At 42.1% G+C, this 19,732-nt stretch overlaps 1 protein-coding gene across 4 annotated transcripts in view; it reads right to left on the bottom strand.

Annotated features, from left to right (window-relative positions):
- Positions 1-19,732, bottom strand: part of ATL1 (atlastin GTPase 1) — a 390,297-nt gene that overhangs the window by 207,601 nt on the left and 162,964 nt on the right. For all 4 annotated transcript variants that reach the window (XM_069638885.1, XM_069638884.1, XM_069638882.1 and 1 more), the window contains 2 exons: positions 10,542-10,646; positions 8,312-8,362 (listed from right to left, as the gene is read on the bottom strand). In XM_069638885.1, coding sequence (XP_069494986.1) covers positions 8,312-8,362; positions 10,542-10,646 — 156 coding nt within the window. The remainder of the gene's footprint in view (positions 1-8,311; positions 8,363-10,541; positions 10,647-19,732) is intronic.

Genomic DNA, 19,732 nt, shown 5'->3' with positions numbered 1-19,732 from the left:
TAACACGAAGCACTAAACACTAGCACCACGTATTCTCGTGTGCATCAAGAAGCTCATTTTTTGGGAGTAAACATGTAAATGTCAATAATAAAACTTCATTATAACTCTGCATGTGGTAAAAATGCTTTACTCTTTATATAAAAATTATTTGGTCGAAAAATCTAATCTAATGGGATGCTTGGGTAATGCTGAGCAAACACCTCTACACATTATTGTTAACTTCTTGTATGTACACAGGGCCTGAGCGGCTTGTTTGGCATGCTGTAATAAAGGGTACTGGTTTGGGGGCTCTATGCTAATGATTCTGGGGTCCTTTGGGGTTAAAATACACCCTCTGTGATTTGTCTCCAACACACCATAACAACAGTAACTAGTGTAATGCGTATTTGGGGATTAAATAACGGTCTAATAGTGACTGTGGTATGTGAATTACAACCAGGTCGCTTTGAGGGCCCTGTTTACAGCATCGAGGGTTTCTGCAGTTAATTGGTTTGTTGTGTCAGCAGAGCTTCTCCAGGAGATCAAAGCACCACCAGCAACAGCCAGGTCTGGTTGGGAGACGAGATTAGATCTGAACCTCGAAAGTAGAGGAGGGGGCCTAGGAGATGCTGTCCTTTTGAAGAAGAGGGAGTTTTTTAGCCAGTGATCTTTGAGGGAGTGGCAGTGATTGCATAAGAATCCATCAACAAAGGTTAAGGGTCCCCCCAAAGCCAGAGACAAAGGGTCTCTTCGTTAAGGAGTGGACGGGCCTGCACGCTGTTAGAGCAGGGAGGCAGCCCGTGCTATGGAAAGACAGTAATCATGATATGGACCTGATGCCCATGGACAGAGCCCATGGAGGACACGGCCACCAAAGGAGTTGAGGACTAAGACTGAAATGATGTGAGAAAGGGTGGTAGAGAAAGCCCGCGAGGTTCAGCGCAAGGACACCGTTTTATGTTGGCTCAGATGGGCTGCGGGTGAGAGCGGTAGTGGGAACCTGTCTGATTACCCACTGAATGAGGTGAACTAAAAAGAGATTGGATTTGCTCTCACGCTGCGCACACAAACAGAATATCAATCACAATTGCTTTTGTTGTGAGTTTTAATCAACACAGTTGCAGCCTGACACGTGTTTAGAGCATCCCTCTCTTCCACCGAGGCTGCATAATGGTAACTATAATTGATATATATCCAAGAAATAAACAGTTGATGTATGCCACATGACAAAATAACGCAAAGGCCCAAACCCAAGAAGACAGGGCAGTTGTGGTGTTAAAGAAAAAACAGAATTAAATAAACATTAGACAATTATTTTCAAAATATTCAAATAATGCAGAACATCAATGATTCGAAAGGATTTCTGACAAAAAAGGATATTGAAAGGGAAGGAACAGAAAGGATTGCTTTTTAGCAAAACATGAAAAAGCTCATGGTATCAAAGCTTATTACTAAAAAAGTGAAATTGACAACAAGATTGAATACATTTGGTAATTGCCGGAAGGTAAGCGGACAAATAGCGGATTCGAAAATTCTACTGAGTAAAGTTAAGGAAGGTAAACACCAGTTAAGCAACCAAGTTTATAGAGAAAATTTGCTCACTTACCCGTGAGTTATTGCAACTAGGATTGCTAGATGCTTGAAAAGTATTGCTTTTTAGCAAAACATGAAAAAGCTCATGGTATCAATGGTGATCATCCACTCAATACATGTGTAGGGGTATTGCCAAAAAGATTGTACCTTAGTCTTGGCTTCTTTTAAGCTGTTTACTAAAAAAGTGAAGTTGACAACAAGATTGAATACATTTGGTAATTGCCGGAAAAGCGTACATATAGCGGATTCGAAAATTCTATTGAGTAAAGTTAAGGAAGGTAAAAACCAGTTAAGCAACCAAGTTTACAGATAAAATTTGCTCACTTACCCGTGAGTTATTGTAACTAGGTTAAAAGAGTAGAATTAACCATGGGCTCCACTGCAGAATATTCAAAAAAACAAAAGAACACAATATTTGCCGTTTGTGTGACTAACAATTCATATTCATTTTCATACAATTAATACAATTAATGAAGCCACAAGCACATATAAGCAAGGGCTGCAAAGGGGTGTAAACCGAGCCGCCATCTTGCGCGTATGGGTGGCCACGGAAAACATTGCAAACGGGTTGGAACCCAAATAGAATGCTAATTATAATGTTCAAGATGTGGTGCCGAGGGGAGTGTTTGAGTTTGAATGAAAAAGTAACAGCAGGATTAATTAAACGTCGCTGATGTGCAAGATAGTTCATGTGTATAGGACAATACGAAGTCTGCATTAGAAAAACAAATCAAAGTAGTCACTACCCAATTACGGGGGGAGATAATTAAGTAAATGCTTACGTCAATTGCTATTGAGGACAATATATTGGGACTCCAAGGAGGCGCAAAGGTGTCGCGAACCATGAGACGACAAGAGCTATTGTGCATAAATGGCATGAGCATGCTGATGGGTCATACTCAGGGACCCTCTTACTCATGCCAATTATAGTAAGACATGTGATGAGGAAAACTCATATATTAGAACTACTTATGTACAAACACATGAGGCTTCATTACGAGGTGGGCGGTAAGGGATTACCGGCACCGGTAAGGGCACCGGTGCCGGTAATCCCTTACCGCCCTACTACGAGTTACCTTTGTGGGTCCTTCCTTAACGCCTGTTTTTTTCAAGCGTTAAGGACGGGACCCGCAAAGGGACTCTAGAGCTAATAACGGTACCGCAATTTGCGGTACCGTTATTAGTGCCTTCCCCATTCCCATTGAGCCCTATCGGGGCTCAAATGGGAATGGGGAATTACCGGTCCCGCCAACCTTTGGAATGGACCGGTAATTGCTCCATTCACTAGGGCGGAGTCGGAACGAGTTTGGAGGCAGCCATGGCGCTAATAGCGCCATGGCTACCTCCAACCTCGTAATGAGGCTCATGGACTGGTTGGATGGCCACCACTGAATCAGATTGGAGAACTATGATATTATGCAAGTAAACTTCCAGCAAGGTAGTAACAATAAAATAGACACTAGTCTATATGTAATGATGCACTATCATAATAACACATGAATCACAAAAACACAGATAGTTCATGGTCTGTGTTGAGACCATTATCAACAGTTTGGTATTGGCAAATAAGGCAGGCTTCTAGTTGCCTACGTTTGAGAACCAAATTGCCTCCACGCTGGGGTAGGGAAACTTTCATCATCCCTGCAAATGTAATCATTGATTTGTTGTCCATTTGATGGACTTGTTGCCAATGTGTGGCTAGGGGGTATTTTGAATCAGGTTGTGCAATGGATGATAAATGTTCCTTAATCTGAATTTTTAACGGACGAATTGTACTCCCAATGTAGCAAAGGCCACAAATGCATTTGATACAATAGATACAACATTTGGAATTGCAGTTGATGAAGGAATTGATTTTATGCGTACCCAATTGTCCAAAATCAATAACAGATGTTTCATATGCATAGACACACATCGAGCAACCCCCGCATTTTCAAAAACCTTGGTATTGAGGCTGGTGCAGCCAGGCTTGTTTGTGCAGCGGGGTTGACCTGAAGGAGGGTGAGAGTATGTTCTTAAGATTGCTTGCCTTAGTGTAAATAAAACTGGGTGTGGTGGCCACCCATGAGGCAATGTCTCGATTAAGTTGAAGAATATGCCAATGCCTTTTAACTATATTGTAGAAAACAGAACTATCTACGTTGAATCTGGTAATACATTTCAATGTCTGAGTATTTACAGTATCATTATGGACTTTGGATGTGAGTAGATCACTTCTCTTCATAACTCTCACGTCCTTTTCAGCCTTATCTACTGATTTGTGATCATAGCCTCTTGCCAAGAATCTTTGGAGTATCACAGAGCATTCTGAATCATCTTGTAACAAGCAATTGCGTCTTGCACTGACAAGTTCTCCTTTCGGCATGTTTGAGGTCACATATTTCCTATGACAACTTGTTGCATGCAAGACTGCATTTACAGATGTTGACTTTCGAAATGTTTTAGTTACAAACTGGTTTTCAGAGATGCTAATTGTTATATCTAAAAAAATGATACTTGTGAAACTGAAAGTATGAGTAAATTGAATGCCCCAGTTGTTCATATTTAAATAAGATACAAAATCATTCAGACATTCAATGGATACCTGCCAGACCAAAATCACATCATCTATATATCTTTTCCACATATAGATGTGTGGTTGAAATAACTGGTTGGAAAAGACAATCTGTTGCTCATAGTTATGCATGAAAATATTTGCAAGAGCAGAGGTGTAGCTTGCCCCCATCGCAATACCAATAAGTTGTCTGTAGTCAGTATTGTTGAAAAGAAACATATTATTCGAAAGGGCAACTGATAGCAAATCTTTGATCATTTCAATGTGTTCAAAGAATGAGGCTGAGTGTTCACGAAAAATGTAATCAATACTGGTTATTGACTGCTGATGATTAATAGACATATAAAGAGCTTTCACATCAAGTGACACCAGGTTTGCTAATACTGGAAGTTGATCGAGTATCTGGAGAATATGCATAGTATCACAAATGAATGTCGGTATAGTGTTTACCAACGGTGCAAGGCATTCATTAATGTACAATGAGATGGGCTCAAGGATGGTGCTCTTGTGCTTGGAAGAATCTTGTAATTTATGAATATCATTGATCACTGCTTGGTGGAATGTGTTGATCAGGTTATCCTTCGGAAACAAAGGGATGAATTTTGATTTGTTAGACAGTTCTTTTATTTTCAAACTCTGTTGCTGAATTTTTAAATCATGCAATGGGTCCATCACATTTGCACTGGGATATAATTCTCATTCATCAACGGACATTAATACATGTGTACTTAACATTGTTTGTAATGTGATGTCAGACGGTAGGGGTTCATGGGGCTTGCTTTTGTAGCACTTAATTTGGGTCGAAAAGAATTTCTTTCGTTTTAATTTACGTATGAATTTAAATAGATTGATCTGAATTTGGACACATTCATTAAGTCCAGTGGGTACAAAGGAAAGTCCTCTGTTGAGGACAGCACGTTTGTCTGAAGAGAGTGAGTAACTACTCAGATTGTGAATTAGGTCTATCTTGTCTGATTCCTCAGAGTTTGTTGGTATGTTGCCCGTGTAACTCTGTGTTGGATGGGTGGGGCGTTTACGCCTGGTTGACTGGCCACCCCTTGTGCCCCGAAGCTTGGGTCTGGGATTGCAGTATTTGTGACTAAAAGTGTTTGGAATTTGACCTTTTTCATAGCTGCTAGGGCCGCTTGACGGTTGCCTTTTTTGTACCTGCGTATTTGTTCTAAAAAAAGGCGTCAGTTGAGTAGTAGCTGTGTGGTCACCTTCTGTGATCTCCGTATCATCAGAGGGATTAACCTCAGAGCTGCCTGTTGCCTCTGCAAGGTCTACATCAGTGTTGTGTCTGTCCCCATCACTTTCAACTTCAGAACTTGCAGGTGATTATGCTATACTGCTAGTGCGTGAACGAGATACTTGGTCATACTTTGGTTGATAGGTATTCACACAGTTATCGCGATAGTCCCTATCATCCCGCGGAAATTTCTGCGACTTGCGTAGTTTGACTTCATCATGATGCCTGCGTAAACGGGTGTATAATGTTTTATAGTTCTTATCAATAGTAGCACTAGGTTCTCCAGCACAATTAACAATTTACAAATCAAGCCGCATCTGCAACTGCAAGCAATTGGTACGTGTTCCTTAATTCGACATTACAATATATATGTGCTTGTGGCTTCATTAATTGTATGAAAATTAATATGAATTGTTAGTCACACAAACGGCAAACATAGTGTTTTTTTAGAATTTTTCTGCAGTGGAGCCCACGGTTAATTCTACTCTTTTAACCTAGTTACAATAGCTCACGGGTAAGTGAGCAACTTTTCTCTATAAACTTGGTTGCTTAACTGGTTTTTACCTTCCTTAACTTTACTCAATAGAATTTTTGAATTCGCTATGTGTACGCTTACCTTTCGGCAATTACCAAATGTATTCAATCTTGTTGTCAACTTCACTTTTTTAGTAATCAGCTTAAAAGAAGCCAAGACTAAGGTACAATCTTTTTGGCAATACCCCTACACATGTATTGAGTGGATGATCACCATTGACACCATGAGCTTTTTCATGTTTTGCTAAATAACAATCCTTTTTGTTCCTTCCTTTCGATATCCTTTTTTGTCATATTCTGGTGTGTGTTACTTCACATATCCTTTTGAATCATTGATGTTTTGCATTATTTGAATATTTTGAAAATAATTGTCTAATGCTTATTTAATTCTGGTTTGTTTTTACCACCACAACTGCCCTGTCTTTTTGGGTTTGGGCCTTTACGTTATTTTGTCATGTGGCATATATCAACTGTTTTTTTCTTGGATATTTATCAATTATAGTTACCATTATGCAGCCTCAGTGGAAGAGCGGGATGCTCGAAACACGTGTCAGGCTGCAACTGTGTGATTGTGATTGATATTCTGTGTGTGTGTGCAGCGTGAGAGCAAATCCAATCTCTTTTAAGACTGAAATTATAACTGTATGTTATATAAAACTAGCTGGGGTACCCAGTGTTGCCCGTGTCCTGATCAAGAGGTGTCCATGTGTCCTGGAGGATGTTGCTCTTGTCCTCATGTCAGCAAGTCTTGCTTCAGTTTCCTCTGGTGTCTCATGTGCCCTGGAGAAAGTTGCTCTTGTCCTCTGGTCGGCAAGTTGTGCTCTGTTTGTTGTTGTGTTTCAGAAGCTCTTGGTATTGATTTTCGCTTTGAATCAGATGGAGCTTTTCCAAGTGATGTTCTTTTTTTGCGGTATGTTTCAGTCACGCGATGGCTTCAGCACATTTGAGAAAATGTCCAAGAAAGATGATTGATTGTGCTCTCTTCTCATGAAGGAACTTTAACTGTACCCTTGCCATTTCCCATATTTGGAGTGGCGTGATAAAAACAAATTTTAATTTTGTTTTCTTTAATCTTTATATATAAAGCTGAACCTATGCATGTGTTTGTGTATGTTTGTCCGGCTATACAAATCCACACCGTTGAACCCACGTCAAAAATAGTTTTGGATGTGTGTGTGTATATTTGTCCGGCTATACAAATCTACACCATTGAACCCACTGCTACTACAACTTGCTTGGATTCCTCATTTGTCTGGGGCAAGATTGTTTGGATGCAATTAATTCACTCTCTAGACACCCTCATTTACTAATGCTCACCCCGATTCACTACAGTAGGTACGAGAAGGAGGCAACATTTGGAAAAGTGTCTGAAGCAAAATGTTCGATGTGTTGGTTATTCCTTTGAAATGTATCACTACTGTATACACACACACATCAAAACATTTTTGGCATATAACATGTTTGCATTCATAGACTACAATCTTGCCCTAGAAAATGTAACCTCCTCTACTCAACTCCACAAGCCTTCTCGTAATCGCTGCTCTGCCTCCTCGACTCCCCTTGTGGCACCTCACCCTCCCCGTGCTTCCTCTCGCTCCCGCTCTTTCTCTCTTCTTGCTCCACTTGCATGGAATTCACTTCCCCTGAACATCCAAGAAACAATCCACACTGCTTTGTTCAAAACCAAACTAAAAGCCTACCTTCCCACATAGTTACCCCTTAACCTACCTCTCATTTGCCTACCAGCTAACATTTTCCTCTTACCTCTAACCTGCCTCTGTCCCTCACTTTCTCTGCCTCTACTATAGCACTTTGTCCATCGTGGTCTCATCCCTAACACAGCTTGCCGTACCACCGCTCTGTACTTAGAATGTCTAATGTTGGTTGTCCTTAATCAATGCAAGTCCACCAATGTGTTTCGCCCAGTGATTGTTTTATTTATTCCCCTCCACAACCAGGTGAAAATGTCACTCAAACTCATCTCATTGTAAGGAGCTCACTGCTTCCCATCAAATTTGATTTCTTATCTAGTGTACATTGTTTTGTGATTAAAAGAGCATTCTTGGTCCCCGGATATAAATAAATAAAATTAAATTAAAATAAGACGAAACTAAAGTTCATTGTGACATTTGATATTTGAAGATGGGGTGGAGATATACTACAAATGTCGTTGGAATGGCTGTCACATTAATTTTGAATGGTATTATTTGTGCCCACCAGGTGGCAGTATAATGCAACAAAACAGATTAACAGTTTAGAGTTGAATTAAAAAAGACAGAAAAACAGCAACTGGGAAGAACAACACTTTAAGAAAAATTATTAATTTGGGAACTTTCACATAACAAAGTCCTAACATCATGCAGTTGAACACATGGCTTGGACTTGCGATTGGCGAGCTTTACCTGCAAATGTTGAAGATCGTCTTCTTGGACATTCTGTGATAAATTATATACCTTGATTGAGAAAAATAAAACAGAATTTCATGTATGGCAATACTAGTGAACGCTATCTCTGCCCCCTCCCTTCCCCGTTCATGGCCAAATTTCAAAATTATTTCAAATTCCAAATTGAAAACCGGCTGTAGATTGTATTCAACAAACATTGGCAAAACCAGTAGGTGTACCTTCCTTACAATTAAAATATTGTGTTGGGGGCATGGTTTTGTAGGATAGTATTTGAAGAGGATATTGGAATGTGTTGCTAATTACAACAGAGAGGTCAAGAATTAAGGGGCGATAGTGTCCTGATGGCTCTTTCCCACTTGGCTGTTGTAATGTACGCCGGGGGGGGGGAGACCCCAGCACAACTCAGCAGGGCTATTGTGTTTTTATTGGGCCAGTATGTCAGTTGGGTCCAAGCCAAGTGGCTGGTTCGAGCTCACCTCAAGCTTCAAACCACGGCCCAGCAACCTACCTATCCATAAGATGGCAACAGCTGGCAAATGTTGTGAATACCTGGTCATATGATGTCAGTTACTGGAAAAGACTTATCTAATGCACAAGCTAAAGCTGTTGGCTTTGCCAGTGCTTGTTTTATAACATGACTGCCATGCAAGGAACAGATGCAAAGCCACATATTGTTTAAGAATCAAGTGGCTGAATGCATACTTTATTGGGAAATATGGTTTACACAGAAGCTTGTTTACAGCTGAAATTAAGCCACTAACCATCAGAATGCTGCTTTGAAATAACACTGGCAGGCTCTACATAACGAAAAGTGTGATGTTGCTGTGTGTTAGAGCTACCTCCAAGTGATATTAAAGTGTGTGTTTGTAGCCAGGGAGGGGCAGGTAGTTAGTGGGGAGGGTGGTAGGAATTAGCATGCCATGGCTTGTCAATGGGGAGATAGGGGACAGGCATGTAACACCCACAAGCTGTGTGTTACATGCCTGTCCAGAGCCAGATTGCAGATGGCAATATATACATGCAGGCATCACAAATATCCCCACTTACTTGCTCATGGGTCCCTAGCATGCAGTGTTTAATGTTCACAAGGTGGAGCGGAACACTAAAGAATACAGTCTGGTGTAAACCTGTTCATATTTTAGTTTAACTCTGCGTCTTGTGAAGGAATAAACACTGCAAAATTATCTTTGCAGGGAACCCTTCATAATGGTTTCCTATGGCATCCACCTTGTCTTTAGCAAGTGCAAAACCCAGGAGGAATCCCTAGGAATCCATTAATGTTATGCGTGCAAAACATCTCGTGCAGGCGTAAAATGAAATACAAAGAGCAGATGGAGGAGGTTAGCACAGCAGAGACCTCATCTCTGCTCCATAGCCTCTCCCCTGTCTTGGCACTGGTCAATAATGGGGCAGACCACCTCTCAGCCAATCAGAATACCCCGAATGCAGGCAATAACTATTTGTATTGACTGCATTCCGAACGTTGTCACTTCAGAAGCAGGCAAAAGATGTAACATGTGAAAATATCACACCCAACTACGTGGCTCATGAAAAGGTATTATATTCTCCCCCCCCTCACCCAACAACAGAAAGTGTTTCTCTACATTCAGGAAGTAGGAATTAAATTCCCCAGCAAGATTTCTTTCAGCAAGACACTCTCTCTGGTAGGATTTTTTTTTCACTGCAGCATCAGATTTTATGCACCAAAGTGAAAGCTAAAGGATTGGAAAGGGCTTGCTTATAGAGAAACAGCTCACTTTTACATCACATCTAATGCATACTCATGTTAAAACTATTCCAGTACAGCCAAGTTCATGATAAAAAGGCTTGCCTTATAAAGACAACTTTGATAGTTAAATACTACAAAATAAAACGACATAAATTGTACTAACTCACTTTCTCTATTTACTTAACTATTAAACTAACCGATTTTCACTTCAGCAACAAAACTCCAAAACCTGGACTGCTTTTGCATACGCGCTAATAGCTTTGACCTTGGCAGAGGTCACCATAACTCGGGAGCGGTCATTATCCTGTAATAATGACCCCTCATTCAGTCTACAAGACTATATTACAAATTGTGAGCACTGATGGTTTTATAATTTTTTGTGAGAAACATCTCCTGATTGATTGATGGAATCCCTCTTTTTCTCTGCCCCTTCCATATGTTGTGTTACTACAGTCCTCGCAGGAACAGTGTAGAAAATGCGGTCCATTCCCTTCTTACCTGTATGGAGCTGATCATAGTGCTAAGTGCAAACACTGTGGCAGAGTCTCTCAGTGTTGACTGACTATCAAATGTCCCCTGAGTATCCATCAGCAACACTGCAACCTGCAGAAAAGAAAAGCCTCATTAGCATGTTGGCCACCCCGTATGATCATGCCTGGCGTGTACAGATTACTTCTGTGTATAGACATGTGACTACTTGCAAATGTGGAAAATGTGCAAACTGCCACATTGTTGTAGAACACTGTTGTTAGGCAGAATTACATGCAGTACCCTTTGGGAACACTGCACACAATTAAGACTACAGGTGTAAGCACAATCTCACCTTTGGTATAAGTCTGTACTACACAGTTTTGTGGTAGCAGGGCTGAGCAGCCAGGCTTATCTCATGAGGGATATGAGCAGTACAATGTGTTATGCAAAGGACTTGCAATCACAGTGGTTCAAACAAACACATTCTCAAGGTTTCTTGGTAAAACAATATTAATTTATTTACACAGTTAGTTAGAAAACATTCCACTAGCAATAAGCAGCTCAATATCACACTATAATACACTACAGTACTAAACCAATACGTTTTTGAACAAGTTAGGCTCCACAGAAGTGGGAGCAAAATGGCACTTCAGTAACTATCAAAAGGGAGTAAAAAGACAAAGTTTATAAGAATCAAACACGAATACTTTCTTTCGGCAGGGCAAATAGTTTCAGTTCACTACAAGAGGCAGTTCAATTCAATAGGCCTCGGCCAAAGTCAATGGATCAGTGTATTGGGTAGGATAGCACCATTCTGGTAGTAAATGATTAAGTCTTTGCCAATGTTCTTGGAAGTAGTTTGCACGAAAAAGAGTTATAGGTCGGATTAGGAGCGAATAAGACTCCAAAGTTGGGAAAGTTTCACAAACTTTCACTGCGGCAGAGAGGCGTTCTCAACCGCGTTTGCACAGTACCTTGGTAATGAAGAAAAGCTGTACCTGAGGCAGTTGTTTCTGGCAGTTCCTGCATATCTCTCTGTTCCTGTGTCTTAATCGTGGGCACAAGAGGGAGGACGTCGGGAGGTTCCTGCACTGCACGGGGATGGATCCACATGTTCGGCAAAATGTCGGTTTAAGGTGTGAGTGCCCTAAAGTCCACAAACTGGTATCCTTATCAGTGGCTATCCGGTTTTCAACAGCACTCAGAAGAAAATTCGGCCAGTATGGAGATGGTTTCCAGTTGGCTTGCGAGTTAGTTGTTCCCACCAGTTCAAGGGAAGAAGTTGTCCTTAAAGGGGCTTCTCTGTCAAGGGAGTTTCAGGCAATTCGGACCTGCAACAGGGCTTAACCTGGCAAACCAACAGTCCAGGAGTTGCAGCAGTCGTCTTCCTTCAGCTCGTCTTCGGTTCTTTCGTTCCATTGGTCGACTCTGCTTTCCAAGTCCCAGAGACCTGCTTTTAAACAGTTTGCTCCCATTCATTCCAGCCCAGCTGTCATTTACCCAGCAGGGTGGCTGTCCTTGCCGGAGAGTCAGCCAGCCAATCACGCCAGAGTGCATTTGGGTCTCCTAGGAGACCAAGCACAGGGAGTTTCGGGCACCTCCCTCACATCCTGTCCACCCCAGACACTCAGACGCCAAGGGCGGACTTCAGTCCTGAAGCCCGCCAAAGGCTCACGAACAAAAGGACCAAACCTGGTTTGGCGCACAGAGACAAACACTAGAAGGACCGTTCCAAAAAAAAATGGCGAAAAAAGTCGATCGGAACCTGTTTTTACAGAGGGGGCTCAGACGCCATCTTGAAAAAAATGTCTCCAGTGGATTTTAGCTACCGGAGTGTTTAAACAGGTCGCGTTCGGGAAAATCATGGTAATACCACTGCCACCAGCCATTCTGAGAGGAAAGGGTAGCATATGAGTGTTACATGAGTTTTCTAGGCATAGGGAATACTAGGTATTCCCTCCAGCACTCTGCTGTAAGGCAGTGTGTGCTGGTCCTAGCAATTTAAAAAGACTAGCAAAGTCAATTTAACTTCACATTCCCTGGGAGACAGTAGTCAGTCCCAGAGAAGGTATTTAAACCTTGGGAAGTCTGAAAGGCATCCCTGTGCCACTGCACTGAGGGTGCTGTGTGACACACAAGAACAGATTATGCCTATGGAGTTGTTTAAAACTCTATATCCAAAGAACACAAAAGCAAAACACACATCAAAATACATGAAAGAGTGGGAAAAAAGGCTCACACTCTTTCCAGGTAAAAATTCAAGTCCTAAAAATCCAGCAAAGTTGCTGGGGGTCACAAAAGGTAAGGGAAATTAACACATTTATGAGAATTCTCCCTAACACTTGTGAAGCATGATATAGTGGCACACCACCTTTTAGCATGCATAGGCCTTTGTTGATTTCCTGTCAAAGAATCAGAATGTTTGGAATGCAGTCAATAACTACTGATATTGACTGAATTCCCAACATCCAGACTTCAGGAGGAGACAGGGAAGTAGATAGTCAGAGAGAATAATTTCTGAGTGCAGTTCAGAGTAGGTATTCCAGAGAAGGCAGAGTCCAGGCCCCGTCCCTAAGAAAAACGCAGCGTGGCACCAGGGGAAAGTAAAAATATCTAGTAGGCGGGAATGGAAATTACATCGGGCATCAAAGAGAAAAGCATGGCAGGGCACAGCTCATTCTAAACAAAGTCCATTAGATTCAATATTGAACCTTAACACACAGGACCACAGAGCTACAAAAGACTTCACTTATTTAACTATAGTACTCGTGTAAAAGGTTCTATGTGAGTTCATTGAAGGAGCATTGGTCGAATCCATCGAATAATCCTTTTCCTTTAAGCCATTTTTCTGCAGATATATGTGGGGGCAACCCCTGCACAACCTCCCCTTAATTCCCCACCTTCCTTATTATCTTTACCCACCCCCCACATATATTTGCGGCCAAATTCAGCCCAAAACAAATTTGATGGATTTGGCTTCGAACAAATCTCATGCGATCAAACCTCCTTATCCCGTGTAAAATACCTAACTTTTTAAATGAGCGTGGTAAAGCAGTGGTGTTGTGAGTTAAGGTTCACTTTCTACGTGATGGTCTTCAGATTAGGGTTTTTGATTCTCTAAAAAGTCTTCATTGGTGCCAAGGGTGGACTGGGAATCAAAAGAGGCCCTGGAAATAATTCTCGAAGTGGGCCCATATCACACTTTTTCAACAAGGCCAACCCTTTTCCTCTGAGAAAATGTGAAAATACCGCACACAAGAGGCCCTGGGTGCAGAGACCTACCGGGAAATTTCGACAGTTTCCTAGAGGCCAGTCCACCCCTGGTTGTATTGTCTAGCATTAATCCAACTACACTGGCTCTCTACCACACACTGATGTGTGAAATCTAGCCTCTACTGGATGCCATAGGATTCTATGTGCAGAACCTCATCTTTGAAATGTTTCATGGAGCTGCGGCTTATCTGAAAAATAGCAGAATGCGTCAAAAAAAATTCCAATAGGTAATTATTTTTTTTATAGACATTTTCAGTCTCGTGCACTTTGTTATGTTATGTTTTGTGTGTTCTTGTGTCCCACACCCTAATGCCTGCCTGGTTTTCGACGTGTAATTAAACAAAATATAATAAACTAAAATAAATAATGCGAACAAAATGAGCATCAGTGCGTCATGCCCCCGTGCACGGTGCTATCATCGTCGTGGTGTGTTAAAGGAATGGTTTGGTCAGAAAATTTTATTGGCCAAAAAGATGGCCAATAATAAAACAAATATCTAAAATATATATATTTTTTTTAAGTCCCTATAGAAAGTTTCGAGCAAATGAAGCTCAAACTTTAAAATTGTAAGCACTAGGGGGCATCCATTTTGTGAAATGGATGCCGCCTGTGCTTGCGTTTTTTGCGGCACTAATGAAGCAAAAGCCAGTCAGCTGTAGTAAACAAAAGCTACCACTTGGTGGCTTTTGGTTCATTGTTGCCGCACTCGGAGGACGGGGACAGAGACTACAGGCAGGAAAGCTGCAGCTGCATCTCGGTAAATGCTATTTTTTTTTTTTAAATAAGCACTAGCTGCGTTTTTTTTCTAAGTTTTCCAGGCTGGAGGCGGAAAGCTTAGAAATAAAACCGCAGCTTTTAAAACGTTGTATTTATGTTTGCGGACCGCAAACATAAATACAACGTTGTTGTGTTTCAAAAACGTGGCGGTTTTTCTTTCTAAGTTTCTCGCGCTCTTCCAAGCCGTAGGAGCATGAGAAACTTAGAAAGAAAAACTGCAGCGTTTTTGAAACACAACTGCATTGTGTTTCTGCGTGCCGTGGCTATCACTTTGGGTCTCTGGTGCTCCCCGGGGGGAGCCCGAGAGCTCCAAACTGAAAGCTGCTGTAGGCAGAAACACAACAGGGTTGTGTTTCCATGCCGCGGTGTTTAGAAATAAATCCAAAAACGTTGTTATTCTGAATGCGGCAGCTTTCGCTGTGAGTCTCCTGGACTCCCTCAGGGTTGGGGGATCCCAGGAGGTTTTCCAACCACGGCAATCACAAATACAACAATGTTATATTTTTAATTGGAGCGCCTCGGTTTTTTGCCTTCATTTTACGTTTTCTGTGCTTCCCTGGGCTTGGGGAGCACAGAAAACGTAAAATGAAAGTGAAGGCAGCCTCCTCAGCTCTGCTCAGGCTGCAGTAAGCAAAAGCTCCCAGCAGGGGGCTTTTGCTGCTTGTTTAGTGCCGCGAAGGCAGAGCCGAGGAGGCTGCCTGAAATCACAAAATGGATGCCCCCTAGTGCTTCCAATTTTAAAGTTTGAGCTTCATTTGCTCAAAACTTTCCATAGGGACTTAAAAAATATATATATTTTAGATATTTGCTTTATTATTGGCCATCTTTTTGGCCAATAAAATTTTCTGACCGAACCATTCCTTTAACACACCACGACGATGATAGCACCGTGCACGGGGGCATGTCGCACTGATGCTCATTTTGTTCGCATTATTTATTTTAGTTTATTATATTTTGTTTAATTACACGTCGAAAACCAGGCAGGCATTAGGGTGTGGGACACAAGAACACACAAAACATAACAAAGTGCACGAGACTGAAAATGTCTATAAAAAAAATAATTACCTATTGGAATTTTTTTGAAACGGTACATTGATTCCAGCTAATTTGGCAGGATGAGATGAATAGTCTGTCGGAATTTCACATTTGGTTGAACAACTGTAACACACATATTTTCACTCTTGAATGTATTAGGTGGAGTGTAAATTTTCTACATTTGAACATTGACAATGTTTTGAAATGCACCTTATATCGCAAGCCTAGTGACAGGAACACTGCACTACACTATAAGAGCTTTCACCCCAGGAGCCTACAGGATAATCTTCCTTTTGGACAGTATCTTAGGGTAAGACGTAACTGTACAGACCTGGTGGGTTTTAAACACCATGCCGACATACTGGATGAGAGGTTAATCAAAAGAGGCTACCCCCGTAAACTGTTGAATAAATCTAAGATGAGAGCCAGGTACACCCCAAGAGAAAGCCTACTAGAGAGACATGAAAAACATACCAATCATACAAGGATGACATGTGTCATTACTTATTCTCCCATGACGTCGGGTCTAAAAAACATCACTAAGAAATACTGGCCAATTGTGAAATAGAACTTGCCACGTGAAAAAGTTCCAATGTTTGCAGCCAATTTAAAAGACAAATTGGTACATTTAGCTTTTGAAAAAAACTATCGAAAGGAACACTCTATGGAACCTACGTCCACGTGTGGGCCACCACGCGTGTGGACAGCGTTCAGTAAGTAACGTCACTGAAAAAGTCTCAGCCTTTACGATAGGGAACAGACGGTGGCAACTCCTGGAGTTTAACAACTGTAAGACACAGAAAGTGGTGTGTTGTATGGAGTGCCCCTGCCAGCTAAGGTACATTGCACAGACCAGCAGATCAGTACACAGCGGAGTTGGCGAACAGAGATCTTGTATTAGGTGCAAGGCGCCCTCAGCCCATATGGTATAACACTTTAAGCTCCTCAGACATTCCCCTGATGATATCAGACGGTGGGTAGTGGGTAGTGGACAGTGTATGCTCAAATAGCAATGTGGAAACGGCACTGTCTCAGAAGTAATCTCGTTGGATCCATAGAATGGTCTCACATATTCATGGTCCCAATGAGCAGTTGGGTGATTTCATGTCACTCTGGACCTTCCACTTGTTCTTATGATGTATTCTGTATCTTCTGCATGCTTTGAATGGCCCTTGTCTTCCATGATTTGCTTGGTTATGAGATATGGCCATATGAGACGACCCCTACATTCTGGATATGGGGTGAGCGCATATTGATTAAAGGCAAAGTACCTTGTTAGATTTCTGTGTTGAAATGAAGGGAGCCACACTTGTTTTTAGTGGTGCTACCTCGTTGCTGACATGGCGGGGTGACGTTATTGCGCCCCATCACGTGATGTAATGACGTCACTACGCAATAGACTGCATTTTGACTTAAATGCGGCAGAAATCGAGCACCTGGTCTCTGCCCCCGCGGAATTCTACGAGGACATTGTAGCCGCGTCATCACATCATTCTGGTAAGAGAGCCCTTCTATATGTGAAGGAGGTCTGTGTATTTAGTAGCCCTCTGACCATGCACACAAACATTATTGCTTCCTTTCTTGCTTTCAGATGTTTAAAAGGGAAAATGGAAGGGAGATTGGTTCTCAATGTCTTCATCTTTCAATGACTGGCTCACCTGATATGCACTTGTGAGCCATCACTAGAGTATAACACACCTCATTATTCAAAAGGAGAGGGAGGTTTTATAACCCACTAAATATTTCTTAAATGTACACTAAGCAGACGAGGGCTGGAGTCCTGACAAGGGCGCAACGGCTATGTTCAGTCGTCTGGGCTAATGACATGGATGAGCAATGGTCTGTGATGCAACCCGTCAAGACTCGCCCAAAGGACATGTGGGGCAGAGCAAAGCTTATCTACTGTGTACACTATCCACGCAAGATTGCCGTTGCCTCTCTGACAGACTAACTTTTTATTGTATAGATCCACTGGGTGTGTTGTACTCTGGCCCCTCAGAGTCAGTTCCTTTTGGCTTTATAGATATCCTGAGTTTAATTTTATTGTTTTGCCAGCACTATGTCTACTGATATATTTTATGTACTGTATGATGCCAAGTGTACTAAGAAAGTTTAGGAAAAAAGTAAAATCTACACAATGGTCTGGAGGGTTGCCCAGAGCAATGCCAGAGGTTAAGATATATTCTAAACCTTCCAGCCATCACCTCTTTTGTTTTGCTATTGTCACCCCGAGTGGGACAGGTATGCCCAGACGTGGGTCCCATGCCTGCTGGGCCTACAGACCCAAGCTACTCCTCACTGATGTTCCCCAACAAGGCTGAAACATGTCTGGGGATGCTTGTGGTCTCGTGCAGAAGGGATGTGACCTGGCAGTTCGGGCTGGACTACCACTTTGGGGGTGGGAACAAGCCTGATTTGCATATGGTCTTTCCCCTTTTGTAATGGCTTGGCAGGCGAAGAACGATGGTCTGGAGGGTTGCCCAGAGCGATGCCAGAGGTTCTGATTCATTCTAAACCTTCCAGCTATCACCTCTTTTGTTTTGCTATTGTCACCCCGAGTGGGACGGGTATGCCCAGATGTGGGTCCCGTGCCTGCTGGGCCTAGAGACCCAAGCTACTCCTCACTGATGACGCCCAACAAGGCTGAAACATGTCTGGGGATGCTTGTGACATGTCTGGGGATGCTTGTGGTCTCGTGCAGAAGGGATGTGACCTAGCATTTCAGGCTGGACTACCTCTTTTGGGGTGGGACCAAGCCTGATTTGCATATGGTCTTTCCACTTTTGTAATGGCTTGGCGAGCGAAGAACGATGGTCTGGGGGGTTGCCCAGAGCAATGCCAGAGGTTAAGATTTATTCTAAACCTTCCAGCCATCACTTCTTTTGTTCTGCTTATCTACTGTGTACACTATCCCCACAAGATTCCCCTGTTGCCTCTCTGACAGACTACCTTCTAATTGTATAGATCCACTGGGTGTGTTGTACGCTGTCCCCTCAGAGTCAGTTCTTTTTGGCTTTATAGATAACCTGAGTTTCCTTTCATTGTTTTGCCAGCACTATGTCTACTGATATCTTGTATGTACTGTATGATGCCAAGTGTACTAAGAAAGTTCAGGAAAAAAGTAAAATGTACACTTAGAAAAGAATAGAATTTGATATTGTGTACAAATCATCAATAAGAATAGGTGAGTTTTGTAGTTGCTATCCAGGCATCTGTCGCGAAGGGTGTATTTAGATTAGTGGGTAACGTTTGTTTTTATGTCTACCAGGGTGTCTGGTCCTGAAGAAGGCGGTACAACTTTACTAACCGCAATGTATCTTTTATGCATCGACGCTGGGATATCTCGCAATTAGGATTTCTCGATTTTTAAACACATTTATTGGGTTTGTTACTTATTGAGTGACGTTGTCTTTTGGTGTTAGATATGTCTTTGCATTTGCCTTTCGGGTTTCAGTCTCTTGTCATCACCTGTATACACTACTCTGTGGATAAGTTGCAAATGAGAAGAGCTATCTCTCTACTAATGAAATAATAAAGACTATGGGCCTGATCACGACTTGGGCGTTACCGCCGGCGGTATTACCGCCGGCAGTAATAGCCCTACCGCCGAAGTCCCCGGCGCTAATAGCGTCGGATCACGAGTTTGGCGGTAAAGTAATTCCCCATTCCCCATTGAGCCCATTCAGGAATGTCCCATTCCCCATTGGGCTCAATGGGGAAAATTTGCGCTCTTACCACCGGCGGATTTCCTGCCGGTGGTAATAGCGCAAATTTTCGGCAGATTTCCCCCCAGCTAAGAGCTGGGGAGAAATCCGCCAAAGTCCTGATTTGGCAGACCCTTAAATCCGGCAGTATTAGCGCTACCGCCGGATTTAAGATTACCGCCAAAGTCGTGATCAGGCCCTATATATGGAATAAATTGATTTGATTAAAAATTATTTGATTTGTTCAAATAAGTATTGTCTTTTTTATATGCACAGATGCTGAAATAGGTGAACAGTGTGGATAGAGATGACATGTGTTTAAGTTGATATTGAACCATTCATCCGGCATTAACCTTTTCTGGTTTTTGACAGGGTGATACAGTGGCACCGTGGACTCGGGTGTCTTTTGGGGCACAAGAATAATCCTAT

This window comes from Ambystoma mexicanum, chromosome 14, assembly GCF_040938575.1.
Source record: "Ambystoma mexicanum isolate Mex_15411 chromosome 14, UKY_AmexF1_1, whole genome shotgun sequence".
In the NCBI taxonomy this organism is placed as follows: Eukaryota; Metazoa; Chordata; class Amphibia; order Caudata; family Ambystomatidae; genus Ambystoma; species Ambystoma mexicanum.
Note: the sequence above shows the minus strand (reverse complement) of the source record. Positions and strands in the feature narration are given on the sequence as shown.